Below are 15,464 nucleotides of genomic sequence, written 5' to 3'. Positions count from 1 at the left end.
CAAAACAGGTGTTAAGTTGTTAAAACACCAAACTGAAACCTTTTACAAGGAATCATGTCTGCATTAACCACAATGTGGTCAGAATGCAAAAAAAAGACACTGATAATAAATGCATTGTCTTTGAAACTGATTGGTCCACACCAGAGACAGCTTTCTTTTGAGCCTCGTTTCAAACGGTGTTAGACCAGAGGATGCCAAAAGGCGTACAGCCCAAAGATATTACTCTGATAGTGCATTGTCTTTGGGCTGCAGCAATTGTTTATTGCTGTGGTTGTCCCGCCTGATGACGGACGCTTGTGTTGCGCCCGGAACGTCGTGATTTAATTCATTTTATTTTATACTTACGTGACTTTACTGAAAGAACCAAAGAGTAATTTAGACATGATTCCTTGTAAAAGGTTTCAGTTTGGTGTTTTAACATCTTAACACCTGTTTTGTTGCCAGGAAAAAGGGGAAAAACCTATTATCAATGACAGAATTTTTATTATATTTTACCTTGATCCGAGTCAGGCCAGAATTTACATTTCCACTCACAGATGCAGACCTTTATCTAGTAGATTACCTTTATGTAACATGTGACAATCATATTGGGATTTATGATGTCCTTTATCAATAAAGAATGTGTTACGTAATTCGTTGCTCTTCGATGTGTCTTGGGGTTGTAGCGCGTATTGTTCGGTATGACGTGCAACGTTTCAGCCCGCGACGCTATACAACAGAGGAAGTGTAACTGCTCAATTCAATTTCTAAAGAAGTTCCCAGCACATTTCGCGAAACGTCAGACACCATGCCAAACAACACGCTTACTGCCGCAAAAAAACGCATCAGAGATCTATACGGCACAAGCGTGAAAACCCGACGCAGTGGTATAATTAATTGCTCTATCAATATTTAACTAGTATAACCTTTAACCCACGTGAGAGCGGTATTGAAACTGATGTCCTTTCGCCCGGTTGAGAGTCAAATTGAGATTCATTCCCTCTTGCTTATATTAAGATTCATTATCTCTATTGATGTCCATTTTTTATCGAGTAATAGGAATTGTAAAATAATAATTGTCACCCTTTGTCAGTCCCACATTGGCCACACCGACTCGAGTGATGAGCTATGGTTAAAACATCCCCCATGGCCTTCTACTCATCCAGCATGGAGATTGACAAACAGCTGTAAATTAGTATTATTATTATGTGTAACACAGGTAAGATCCTTATTGAGAGAGAAAATGTGGCATTACTACAATAAAAACAATATACAAGAACAAAGGCACGGAGGTTTAAATTATAAGCCCAGGGAAAAACAAAACCATAGCCATGCATATAAGAGTGCAATTGCATATACAGCAGCGACAAATTACTGACATTTAAAGCCTTCAACAAACGTGGAAAGAAATGTGGACAACAAAAGCCATGACAAACTTTTTTTTATTGTTGATAAATCATGCAAAAGCACGGAATAGGTAACACTTTCCAACGTGCATGTGTCCTTGGAAATATTTAATTTCCAGTATGGTTAGCTGTCTGGGCCCCATTGTGTTTGCATGATTACATCTTTACGTTTTTGGAAACCTTCTGATCAAATTGGCCGGCCTTCAATTGGGTTACACCTCCCCTCCCTCCTTCGTTGCTTTCGGCCTTCGTTGTCACTGCCTGCATATGCTTAATATGACAGGGATTCCCAATAGGGGAAAAGCATCACTCCTCCTCCCCACGTCTCCACCACTCCACCATCCAATGACGAAACGCACAGGGACGGGTGGTGATAATCAACGCCGTTTCTTTACTCAAGTTAATCAGCGTGCTTAATTAATAACCGAGACCACACAAATGCGTAATGAATTGATGGGGGGAAAAAGATAATTACAGCGGAGAACTCCCTCTTCCGATGTCACGTGATTTTGGTGGGACGCTGGGGAATTGCCCGTGCAAGGCTTTGCGATCTACTGGGGGTAAAATTACAAATTAAAGAAATATAGTAACCTGAAGTAGTTGGAGCGTATAGAATTGTATATGGGGTGTTTTTTGTATTTGCTATAAACTACGACGTGTTTCATGGTGTCATAATTTTTTTTTTTAAATGAACACGTGGTATGATTTTTTTTTTTGAAATCTAGTCTTGCCAAACGTTGTGATAACAGGAGTGTATTTATAACTTTACAAAAAAAATTATGAAAAAATAACTCCAATAAAACTGAGAAGACAATTTCTCAGTATTGCGAAATATACGACTCTTTTATACATGGTAATCTCCAAATTCAGGATCAGTTATACGACACTTGACACATCATAGTGGCCAGCTAATGAAAGAGATCTTGTACTCTTTCATGCCCGCTTTTACAGCAACATTGCCCATATAAGAAAATGCTGAATGGATAGTGGGAATTTAACTATACTCTTAGGGTTTTTTCGGTAAAATAAAATAATAATAAATCACGACGTTTCGGATGCTAAATTTAGCTGTGACGGTCCCACCTGACGACGGAGACTTGTGTTGCCTCCGAAACGTCGTGATTTATTATTATATTTTATCATTGTTGTATGAATCCCTGCAGTATATACGAACGGGAGACACAGCAGAGCCTCACCATTATGGCGAATTGCCCGATGATGCTGGATGCAATTACCAGCGAAACGTCGTACTCCAATTATAAATGTTGTGGCTTCAACACACCGGTGGGCTAAAGCAGTGAACTATTTGTCTTTTGTCAACGTGACACATTTTTACTGATTGGCCGTGTCGGGTGGTGGAGGGTTACGACACATTTATAAATAACGCGATCTAAACCCAAAAACGTTGATTATGAATTGTTTACCTACGTGACTTTACCGAAAACAACCTAAGAGTATGAATCCCTGCAGTCACAAAAGCTTCAAATCTAGAAGGGAATTTAACTGTCAACTCAAAGGAAACTGGCTTGGTAGCGAGATCAATCCACCGTTAGAACACAAGTCACGGAAAAGAGTTGAGAATCTGTGAAATTCCTTCAGGCCATCGCATCTCGTTATAGTACCGCATTAAATACCACTGCAGTAAGAATTAAGCACAGTGCACTTAAAAACGTCACTATTATTAAAAAGTTAAATAAGGACCTTTTCCAGGCACTACAAGGACAAATGTGCTTCGGCACGTTTGTTCGGAAGCGAACGTCTAATCTGTAAACATTATATACTCATTTATAATAAGTGGTCATTAGTAATAGCATAATGAGTCCATTATGAGAAGTAATTTAACATGAGCATGATAAAATGCCTGGCAATTATCAGTAATTGTAAATGTTTATATGATGTAAATTAGTTTGCAATCCATGTTCTGCCATTTCTTAATACCAGTAGAATAGACCATTTGTGGCCCGTGCTTTACCCCAAACTACAAGTTTGAAATTACCAACAATTAATAATTAAAAAAAATTTGTTTTTTTAGTCGCATTAGGTCTTAAATCTAGACTATCTCAATATACATCATGTGTGATACCATTCCTGTAGGCAGAGGTGCCTAAGGCGCCCGAGATGGTTTGTTGACCTATTTACATTTACAGCCATTTGTCAACCCACCGCTGGGTTATGGCCTCCCCATGCCATGTGGGTTATTTGACCATATTCCACCTCGCCAGTCAGAACGGGTTGGCGAAGGCAGAGAGCGGAGAGCAGTCCAATGAATTTTGCTTCACTGCCCTCTGCTGTCCACCACGCGGCACCACAGCAGCCTATTGCAACTTGATGTTGCCCACCCAAGCCCGATTCAGACTCAACCCTGCTCAGCTTCCGAGTTGGGCACATCCTGGGGGATTTGGTCGTAACTCATTAGTGGATATTTTTGTCATCCCCTACTAATACGTGTTTGGGTGTTTTTCTATGAAATCCAATGGCTTACGTAGAAAAAAATATCCATTAGAGAATTGATCAAACATCCCATGTTGGACCTCGCTGAAAAAGTATTGAAACTCAGTCAGACTTTCCTACATAAATATTATGGTACTATTAATAATAATAAAGATTACATCGGTAATGTCAGGTGTTTACTTTAATCATATTCAAAACATAAATGTTATGTTCACCGTCTTGATAATGTCCCAGTATCAATGTTTGCCACTCACGTCGTGATTCCGTATTTGCCATTGGACACCGTATAAAACTAAATACTGTGGTAAACGTATTTTAAAGTACCGTATCTAAATGATACATTTATTAAAAGCACCACACCCCAGCAAAATTGTTTTTAAATATGAATCAAATAACAATTAACAGCGTACAATTAAAGCTAAGAGGACGCAACGTGTTCACGTACGACGCTTTAATTACGACCGCTTATGTAAATTAAATCAAGCATATTTTCAGCAAGCAACAAATAAACGAGACAAATTGCGCATAGCAATGAGGCTCCCGCTCGCTCTGCGGACATTTTCTTGAGGCTCATTTATTTATTTACTAGGAAACATGGAACACAAAAAAAATGCGCTTGTAATTATGGTTCCATCAGCACTGTACCCCGGAGGTCCGTTTGCACCCATTACGCTTTCTTGTAAATTTCAAACAAGAAGACGCTGGGTTGTTTTCACGAGCCACTTTTGTGACATGTCATTTTTATATTACACTTTCCATCAACCAAATTTCCCTCCCCACTACACCCCTAACAACTCGATTACCTTATGAGTTTTACAGTGTGGATGTAATAACTTTCCACGGGCATGAAATTCAATATAGGGTGCAATATAACGAAGGGACAGAATCAGCGGTGAAACTGCACTTTAGCCTGGACTGTTAGCGGTTTCGAGTTTTGAATGTAATATTTAAGATACAAAAAAATAAATGCCATATTCGCAATAAATTAATAATGCACATCTTTCCAACCCTCATCCACACTGCCCTGCACATTTTGTCAAACATTTTAAATTTAGAGCCTGAAACCTTCAATTTGACATTTAGTCATATCGTGAAACAATTACTAGTGTTGATAAATAGAATTAGCAAAATATGTTGTCAGCGGCCTGAACAGGGGGTCAATCTTGGGGAACAATTGGAAGTCCAATTCACAATACAATAACAAAACAACACGCTTTAAAAAAAAAAAAGGAATTAAACAATAAAATATAAAAACTAAAATAAAAAAAGAATACTTATCCACATACATCACATCCACCTGTCAATCCAGCTCCAAACTTGGAGCACTTTTCCACTCTAGCTCCGAATTGCCGCCACATCGTCAGCTGTGTCGGTCTTGTTGTATTTGGCAATTCCTTTGCTTGCTGACTCGCAAAAATAATTGGTATCTGATTTTGGCTTCATTTAAAAATCACTTTTAAGCACATGTCACTTGTTTTGTAGGTACAAGCAAGTATTAAATAAATTCAACCAATAAAACCAAAAACTGCTGTTAGCCAGCCTCATTGGCAATGATCTGTCTCTCCCCACAGCCAAACGATCGCCGCATAAATCAAACGATTGCCACCTAAATCAGCCAATGCCGGGTTGTCTCATTAGTGGCCTTCGGCGATCACTTTTCACCACCATCACCTCCATCCCGCGTCCCGGTTGGGACTGATGAAGCCTTCCCAGAGCCGGGAAGAGGGGCGGCCAAACGATGTCGCGGAAAGGGATCGATGCCCGGCACCGGGTTCACGAGTAATCACTTTCACTAAATTACAGCGCAACGGCGGTGGGGGCTGGCGTGAAATCGACGACGCAATTAACACCCGCGCTGCGAAGAAATTAACACGATCGATGGCGGGTAGGTCGTTAGCGCCGCTCGCGATGGCCAGGGGTGGCTCCCCCAGCGATCATCTCCTCCTCCAGACGCGTGCTCCAGCCCAATTGACCTCTCGGCAGCTGTCACCGCTCCCCATTGTTTGTTTCATCAACAAGAGCTTTAATCAAAGAGGACAACGATTGATTAGCAAAGGTGGGCAGTGTGAGCAATTATGTTGTTACCGCCTTGGGTTTTTTTTCTTCTCCACAATGATCTGCAACCAGGGTAAGTTTTTTTTACGCGATGCCGCAGAGGAGCTTTTTGTATTGTGGAAAAGGGATTGCAATTCACAATGAATCCAAAATTCATTGAAGAGGTTATTATTTCTGCCCTAATTGTTCCATTAAACTTTGCCGTTAAATCTTACGAAGACTACACCAAGGGATAATTCGGGTTAAAAGAAACACGCGCGTGCGTTGTTTGTTTTACAAAGTGACGACAGTCGGCAGCAAGACTACATACGCTGCACGAATCGAGTCAAAAGTGCAAACAGCTTGCATTGGCACAGACCACAGCTCCGCCCTCATGAAAACTGATCTCTGTTTAATCCTCTTTCATGATCAAAGGCCTAAGAGTCATTCCCAGTCATCTGTGCTCAGGTGCATTAATGATTGCCTTGCATAGACAGGGTGGTTTCTCCACTTTGCAGTTACCCCTCATGCCACCTCAATTCAGTTCACGGCCCCCTCCTGCTCCTTGTAGAGAAAGTAGATGGTGACAGGGCCCTGTTCCGTGGTCACAACCTCTGTGACCTTTGGCAAAAACAAAGCGCCCATGCCGTACGCCAGCGTCGGAATCCCTAGGGGGGGGGAAACAAACGAAATTAAATCATTAGGACACTGACTTTAAATTATTCTAATAGAGTTGCATGGATTGTGGAGGCAAATTTATTAAAGGACATGCTACAATGTATTTTCCACTTTGAAAATAGCCATTTTATGAAATGTTAGCACATTAAATGCAAATTGTGTAATGATTCACTCCCACTGACTTGTCAGGATTCTGGATCACAATTCGATTCAAGAGTCGATCGTTCTTACCATGTCATAGATATTGTTTCACATTTACATCTGTCTCGTTTATGTTTTGTTCACTTCCTTAGCTTAAAGGTAACATGAGAATAGAATTTGCATGTAATTTTTTATGAACAATAATCGAGCCTAACGCGAACGATTTGACACATGCACCCTGAATATAACAATCAATGTTAAATGATGACTTAATGCATCATTACAATCCAATGAAATATTAAATACACAGTATATGGCAGGTACTAGGTGAATTATTGCATTGTGACGGCTTGAGCATGCCTCCATCCAGCAGTGGACTGATCGTGGCTGATGATGTGACAGTTTGTTAATAATTAAGGTGGGGTAAAATACAATTGCCTGCTAAACTAAATTAAGGGCAAAGTGTTTTTTTTTAACGTGCTACACGATACTCGCGACAATCTCCGAGACCGCACAATTGAAGTCCTGCGCAGTTTGCAGTATCGGGTTTTCCGTCGGCTATTAAGCACGGTCAAGAATTACTGCAGTTTCTTGCATTGTCACCTACTTTAACTATTTAACAACATCGATTCCGCAGCTGTAAATCAGGTCGAGTGGCCGACGCCCATTGATCGGAAGAGCTACCGAACACAGGGCACTAGACCTTAACAATTAACCTTTCAACTGTGTCCTACTGGATCACGGCAGTAAGTTTACCTCCTATCGCCGGTCATGATCATCATTCTTTCAGAAGCCACATTGGCCTCATGAGGCCACATCCACCACCTGCTACCACAAATCCACGCCGCGCTACTCCGTTTGTATGTCACCCGAGGGAATTCACATTTACCGAGTGTAATGCCACGATATCGACATCTTCTATTCTACCCTGGGATAGACAGATATTTCTGCAGGGCCTTGTGAGGATCACGACATTCAAGAACACGGTGGGGTTTTCTCATGTAAAAAAAAAAAGTTGAAGTGGTTTCCCATCCAATTGCACATGTGGTAGAAATGTCACGTTCCTTTGATAGTGGTTAGTCTTTCCATAGGACAACCACTAATGCGACTTCCTAACACAGCGGTACTTTTGTTTGTCTGCTTGCAACCATTTACTCGGTTGCTGCGCACCTGACTTCACTAGATGCTTGCTTTCCATGGCTAGCCAAAAAATTCACCTCTATTAAACAAAACAAAAAAACCCAAAAGGACTGTATTGGCAGTAGAGCGCTATCAGAAATCAAATAAACTCACCACATTCATCATTAACACGGCCTTATAACAGGATAATATATAACAGGCTCACGTGTTCGGCCCTTGATCAAAACCTCCAAGGATCTGAAGAGGACCATTACCTAAAAAGTCGGCCGATTGTATCATTAGTTCTCTTACAGGGCAGTGTTACTGACGAATGTGACTTGTTTGCAACTTTATTTCTACTCAAATACATTTTTGGTGGATCTTAATTTGGGTAAATGTTCAGTTCACAACCACGACCCTCATCCCCAATTTGTTTCATTGAAGATAAGCATGGTGTTTGGATATTAATTCTGACCCACAAAACCAATTTAAAAATACACTTATTATGCATTCTGAGATTGCTGTTCAACTCAGAATGTGTGGTATCAACATCATGGTCGATTATGATGACGATAATGACCGTGCATTGTTTTAAAATATATATTTTAGAGTAATCATATTAATGTTGTTATCATCGAACCTAGGTTGATGAGTTTGAGAGCTGTGAAGATGCGGTTTTCAAGCGTCAAGTCCTCCCAGGGTCTCCGCGAGCAGTGGTACTTGATGAAGGGGAAGCACCCGGTCCTCAGCACATGATAGTTTGCTCCATCCACTCCCCAGTTGAAATGAGACAGCGAAAACTGATCGTTCTGCACATCGCTGTACTGAAATGACAAAGAGGCCACGAGCGACCATCTCTCATTGCACAGCGTGACAATGAAGAATCACGCTGATCTGACATGCAGGCTCCACTCCTCCAAGAAAGATCAAGTCATAATTCCACAGTCCAACTTCAAAGTATAAGAGCTCACCCAACTGCATCAATGTCCACAAAGTAAAATGCCTTTTCATAGTCTACAAAGTCTATTCATAATGGTACGTGAACTTAATTTGTCTTTTTCATAGCCTGAGTGATACGTTTGCATGCAGTCAATGGTCGAGAAAAATCTAAACTTAAAAAAAATGTGGTTTGCTCACTTGCTTGGTTAGCTTGTGAATTGTATTTTATTCTGTTCCCAATGATCTGCATGAACATTTTATATATAATTGATGAGGCGACAAATGATAACGGAAATTAATTTACAAGGGTAAAATTGCTTCACTGAGATGTGCACGCAACAACTGAATAAACATCCAAATAAGCATCAAGCAAGTAGATACATTCTTGCCAAAGTTAATGTCAGAAACATTACACGTTCTGCTCAAAAATTAGATCTGACAGATAAAGGAATAAACGTATAATGTAAAATAATAACTATCTCATCTGATGTCATATTTAATTATGACAACAAAACAAATGGAAATTAATTTTAAAAAATTGATTGAAGACCCAAGGAAAGAATGCTACAAAGTTGCACAGAACATGAGTAAAACAAAAGTCATGTACACAAATTTTCCTAAACAAAGATATATTGGAGGGGCACAAGTGGAAAACAAACCAAAATACGTATATTTAGCTCAATTACTGAAGGGAGATCGGAATCAAATACAAATACAAACAATACAATGTATGTACTTAACGTATGTTGAACTTATGTCTCACTGTAAGTAGCCAACAGTACTAATCAGAGGTGCGTGGAGCTAATTTGAGGTTGTGATAACCACAAAAAGATGAGAGCGGGTTGGAGTGCTTTTGGAAAACTGTATTTAATCATGAAAAAGAACATACCAATGTGCTGAATGATTAAAGTTTAAATCTGTTTAAATCTATGCGCATGATCTGCTATAACATATTGATCAGAAAAACGGACACTGGCAAAGAAAATGGAAGAGAAGCTAAGAAGTGTACATAGAAGCACGGTGAGGTCCTTACTTGGAATTACACAGACACGAAAAGAAACAGATTTGGGAACGTACGCAAGTTAAGATATCATATTGACTGTTAAGGAAGTAACTGGGCTTGAGCAGGACACGTTGCTAGGACAATGGCCAGTGATTGAGAATAACTGGCAGTCGAAGGACACGTCCAAACACGTGAAGATGGAGCTTTGAATCAGCTTATGTGCATGAATAAGATAGATTGTTGCGTCACACGACTGGGCATGGAGAGAGGCCTTCATCCACCAGTTGAGAGAATATCACTTATGACGATGATCTAGCATTACCGCTGGAAGGTCTGAGCTTACACACCTTGACAAAATAGGAGGTCCAATATGGGAGGTTTCGCTGCAGGAGATGAGCTGTGAGCACCTGGGAAGCCCGGGGTCTACGCTTGCTTGTTGACCAGCTCCTGGGCAGCAACTTCATCCTAACTCACAGATAGCCCTGCGAGTGACAGAGGGTCATATACATTGGGTCAATGCATGTCAACTGTACCAGAGGGCCACACGTAACTATCTCAGATTTTTTAGAAAAAAATACGCGTACCACTGAGATAGTGTATGTAAATTACATTAAATTATCAGCTGACTGCGCTGAAGACCTGTTTACTGTCAGTTATCGGGGTTGTTTGACTATATTTCACCACGATGGTCAGTGCAGGTTTGGTTACTTGAGCGAGGACCAGAATCAGTCTTGATATTACTCAGCACTGATGTAAACCATGGCTGACATTCAAATCAGATTAGGTTTACAGTGCAGCACACATAGCAGTTCACCACTGCTCCATTAATACCCTTTATTTACCCAGGAAATGCCTGGGTCTCAATACTTTCCTCAGCAGGATCCTGCATTAGAATGCTCGGCCAATTCTATTCACCAGCATTTGGCTTCATCTAGCATGAAGTAGAACCCAAAAAACACAACCAATACAAGGGGTTCACACTCACATATCTGCACATATTGATCCAATAGCTCAGTTATACTGCTGGTTCTTGGCTATTTGGCAGCTCATGCAAACACCTACAATTCCCAGTTTCCCCTCCACAGTTTCTCATCTTCCAACCCCAATTGCTTTCTGAGATCCGACAAGGTTAGATACATTGAGGGTACTGGAATTTGATCATAGGCGATTGATGGACATCTGCACAGTGTGAGCTGGATTCATTTGAGAAACAATCTAAAATCCACATCAAAACTCTCATACATTCTGGGGGTCAGGTTAAAACGTGTTGGTGTGGTTAAAGCGTTTCATTCATGAATGTGCATGACAATGAAATATAATGTGTGTACAGCCTGTGGTCAACCCTCTGCTAGATGGTCTCCCCACGCCGTATCAGTCACGGGGGGTTTGTTTGACCATACTTCACCACGCTGGTCAGTGCAGATAAGTGAATGGGGAGGGGTTCAGGACGGGTTCAAATATCACTCGCCACAGATATTATCCGTAGCCGGGAATAGAACGCGAGTATGTAAAGCCGGGACACAGTAAAATACAACATAGAGGGTGACCGCTTGAGCGGCTGCTAATTTCTGGTGGCCGACCCCTGACCCAATTGTGGAAATTCCACATTCCTATGACGGTTACCAGGTCAGACCGCTGTTGAATTTCCACAAAGTGCAACGAATGTTATCGGCGCCCCCGAGGGGGTGAGAGGCCGGGCCCACCTTCACAAACCGAAACTTTTTTTTTACTTAGGGGCCGTCCATAAATGACGTCACGCACCTAGAGGGGGGGGGGGTCAGACATTTGTGACGATGTGTGACGAGGGGGGGGGGTGAGAAATGTGACGTCACATCAAAATGCGCAACTTGAAATATAGACAGCACGTTCAACTTAATTAAATAAACTTTTTAATGTTTTCTCCTACAACATGAAAGTGCAGCGCCACATTAGATACGCACTACAATGACAATAGTTTAAAGCGATTTAAAGCATGTTTATTTTCAAAATGCAAATACAGTATGGTTTTGGGGGGGGGGGCAGAGCTTTGTGACGTCACATTTGAGGGGGGGGGTCTGACTTTTTGTGACGCCGTATGACGAGGGGAGAGGGAGGTCAAAAATCGTCCAAAATCGCGTAACGTCATTTATGGACGGTCCCTTAAACAATGTCAACAAATACGACTCGTTCAGCGCTACCCATCGCGCAAGCACAGTGACCCGCACCGCAGCGAGTAGCAGCATTGACCCCGGCGACCTATTTAAATGCCGCTCGCCGAACGACAACGGCAGAATAACGACAAAGGTTCACAAGCATCACTTTAGTTTCCACGAAGATCTTTAACGTCGCTTGCGGGAAGATAAAACTGCACAAACCTCGCCGTGAGGTCACTGTACGTACGCAACACGCCGCGGAACCGAAGAAACGTAATGGGCGTGACCTAAAAAAAGGCGGGATCACAGCTTCGGCAGCCCATTGGTTGATTGGGCTTGTCATTAGCATAAAGGGGTGTGGTTTACAAAGAGCCTCGCGCTAAGTCGGTGCCTGATTGGCTGATGGCTCTGGCTATTTATAGATTTGAAGTTTTCGTGACTGCAAGGACTCTTGATTCTTTCGGTAAAGTCACGTCGGTGAAAATAAAAATAAAATAAAAAAGTGAAAATAACTAAATTAAATCACGACGTTTCGGGCGCAACACAAGCTATGCCAAAGAGGCGCTAAAAGTTCAGTTTCTCTTTAAAGTGTCCCCTTGGTTAAGTATTGTGTGGACTTGTCAGCGTTACAATATATGTAGAAGTAAATAAATTACTGTAATGTGGTGATACTGCGCCGGCACTGGTGGCCCAAACACACGTCACAAACACATTCGTCAATGACAACTTCCTTATACGTAACAATATAATTAAATCAAACTTTATTTATACAGCACAATTGGTGCAAATAATTCTACACAAAGTGCTTTACGGGACGAAATGAAGGGACTGACGCAATGTAAACAACAATAAGAATAATACATTAAAAATTAAAATGAACAACTATAATAGAATGCATAATAAACACATAATAAAAGCATCCTATTCTAGATTTGAAGCTTTCGTGACTGCAAGGATTCATACTCTTATGTTTTTTTTCGATAAAGTCACGTAGGTAAAAAATAAAATTACAGCTAAATCTGGCTGTGACGGTCCCACCTGATGACGGAGACTTGTGTTGCCTCCGAAACGTCGTGATTTATTATTTTATTTCTATTATTACTTTTATTAATTAAAATTTTATTTTTTACCTACGTGACTTTACCGAAAAAACCTAAGAGTATGAAAGCATCCTAATTAAAAGGCAATCTAAAAAGGCAATCTAAAAAAAATAGACATTGATAAAAAAAAATACTTTTAAGACAGTGGTATTGATGATGTGTTCATGGTGTTTTTGTACAGATACAGTAATGCTTAAGTCTGAATTGCTATATCAGTGGCTTCATTTAATTCTATAAAAGTGAAGGCACGTCCAGTGAATATCCTCAGAAAGTGCATGCAATGATTCATATTCTTAGGTATTTTCGGTAAAGTCACGTAGGTAAAACATTAAAATTAATAAAAGTAAAATAAAATAAAAATCACGACGTTTCGGAGGCAACACAAGCTTCCGTCTTCGAAACGTCGTGATTTTTATTTTATTTTACTTTTATTAATTTTAATGTTTTACCTACGTGACTTTACCGAAAAAACATAAGAATATGAATCCTTGCAGTCACGAAAGCTTCAAATCTAGAATGCATGCAATGAGTGCAATATGACCAAAACAGATGCACCATCATACGGATGTTAAAAGTGATGTACCTACATGTAAAAATGTGTTTTACTTCCCAAAGTATTGTACTTACACAACTGAAGGTGAACCCGGATAAAGTTGAGCAGGTTGGAGTTCCAATAAAACAAAACTGAACATCATGAAAAGCAATATCCCAATATGACCAAAAGAAGAACGTTTAAAGTCAGTGTAACAGTATATCATTTGCCATGTGGTATGTATCAGAGGGTGGGAGCAGGGAGTGCCTTGGCTCCCGTTGATGACCAAAGTTCAGAGTTGGGGCCCCCTTGACACATCAAATATTGGGGCCCCACCTGACCTTGATAATGCAATTTCGATTTAAAGCTTTCGTGACTGCAGGGATTCATCTTCTTGGTTCTTTCGGTAAAGTCACGTAGAAGGGAAATAATAAAATAATAAAAATAAAACATTATAAAATTCTCACGACGTTTCGGCCACAACGCAAGCAGCCGTCCTCAGGTGAAGAACAGGTCTGTCGGAAAGACAGCGTCTGAATGCATCTGTTTTGGTAATATTGCAAACGCTGTCTTTCCGACAGAACTGTTCTTCACCTGAGGATGGTTGCTTGCGTTGTGGCCGAAACGTCATGAGAATGTTATGTTTTATTTTTTATTTTTATTTCCCTTCTACGTGACTTTACCGAAAGAACCAGGAAGACTTGACAATGCAGTTATGCCACTGGGAGAAGTGCATGCTCGGAGTAACACCGAGACAGGAAGAGGTACACGTGGATTAGAGAACATAACCACAAGTCAAGGACATGACATTTGTAATGCGGGCGTAAGCGACCTTCCGGATGTGACGTCACGGGGGGTGGAGTCATGTGACGTGGGTGGAAGGTTCGGGTCCTTAAGCGGGTAAACCGGAAGGGGAAGTCAGTCGGGGTGTGAGCGGAAAAGAGTGAGGCCATGCGGGCGAGTGAGAAGAGGGGGGGCACCGACGGCCATCGGGAGCCAACCCCGAAGACAAGAGGAAGCTGCGGAGTGGTGTGCAGCTGCAGAGGAGACAGCCAGAAGGGCTGCGTGTTAGAGGCAGCGGTGTGGCTGCCAGGAGGAGCTGCGGAGAGAGAGAGAGACAGCACGAGGCTGTCAGAGCTGCGGAGGGAGAGAGGGAGACAGCACGAGGCTGTCAGAGCTGTGGAGAGAGAGGAGTTGCAGCGAGTACAGCCAAGGGGGGCTGTGTGAGAGAAACAGCAGCGGGGCTGCTGTTGTGGATCGGGCCGACATTGGAGTCAGCACCGTGGAGAAGCTACAGAGTAAAGACAGCCGTGTGGGTGTACAGCACGAACCGAATAAAGGACACTGAGCCAGACATCGTGGTCCAGTCGTTTATTACACTGGTGTCGGAAGTGCAACGGCATGTCGAAACAAGTGAGGAAGAAAGTTAATCCGGCGCCTGCATCGGCTTCTTCGTCCGACGACGACGAACTCCCTCCAACCACGGATCCTGTTGGGGTGGTGGAGGAGAGCCCGGCTGAGGCGACCACGGGAACGGGAGTGGAGGATGTTGGCGCGGTGGCGGGTCCGTCGACATCATCAGACGCGGATCAACGATGGCAAGCGATGGCGGTACAACTGGAGGCACTTAAGGACGTCCTGGCGCATCTATGCCATCTCGTCGCGCCAGGGACGATGGATGATGCAATTGGTGCTCCGCGGGCCGCCACGTTGCCTGTCCTGCCGCCGCCATTGCCCACGCGGCAAGAGGCCGCCATTTTGCGCGCTCCGTGGCGCCAAACCGCCATCTTGGCCACGCCGCGGGCCGACGCCATTTTGAATTTGCCATCACAACCACCACCATTGGAAGACGGCGGGAAGAGGAGTCGGAGTCGCCACCTTACAACGGTTAAAGAATTTTCCGTCGGTGGGGACTGGAGCGCGTTCGCCTGCCGCTTCTTGGCGGCGGTA

At 42.2% G+C, this 15,464-nt stretch overlaps 1 protein-coding gene across 1 annotated transcript; it reads right to left on the bottom strand.

Moving 5' to 3' along the window:
* Positions 1-4,007: 4,007 nt before the first annotated feature.
* On the bottom strand, positions 4,008-12,165 carry C3H15orf61 (chromosome 3 C15orf61 homolog). The gene is made up of 4 exons (XM_078624303.1): positions 12,105-12,165; positions 10,098-10,232; positions 8,449-8,632; positions 4,008-6,538 (listed from the first exon to the last, which is right to left on the bottom strand). Exons 2-4 carry the CDS (start codon positions 10,212-10,214, stop codon positions 6,411-6,413), a joined length of 429 nt encoding a protein of 142 aa, XP_078480429.1. The 5' UTR covers positions 10,215-10,232; positions 12,105-12,165; the 3' UTR covers positions 4,008-6,410.
* Positions 12,166-15,464: the final 3,299 nt, after the last annotated feature.

Source organism: Lampetra planeri, chromosome 3 (assembly GCF_965212315.1).
Source record: "Lampetra planeri chromosome 3, kcLamPlan1.2.h2, whole genome shotgun sequence".
In the NCBI taxonomy this organism is placed as follows: Eukaryota; Metazoa; Chordata; class Hyperoartia; order Petromyzontiformes; family Petromyzontidae; genus Lampetra; species Lampetra planeri.
This window is presented reverse-complemented; position numbering and strand designations above follow the sequence as displayed.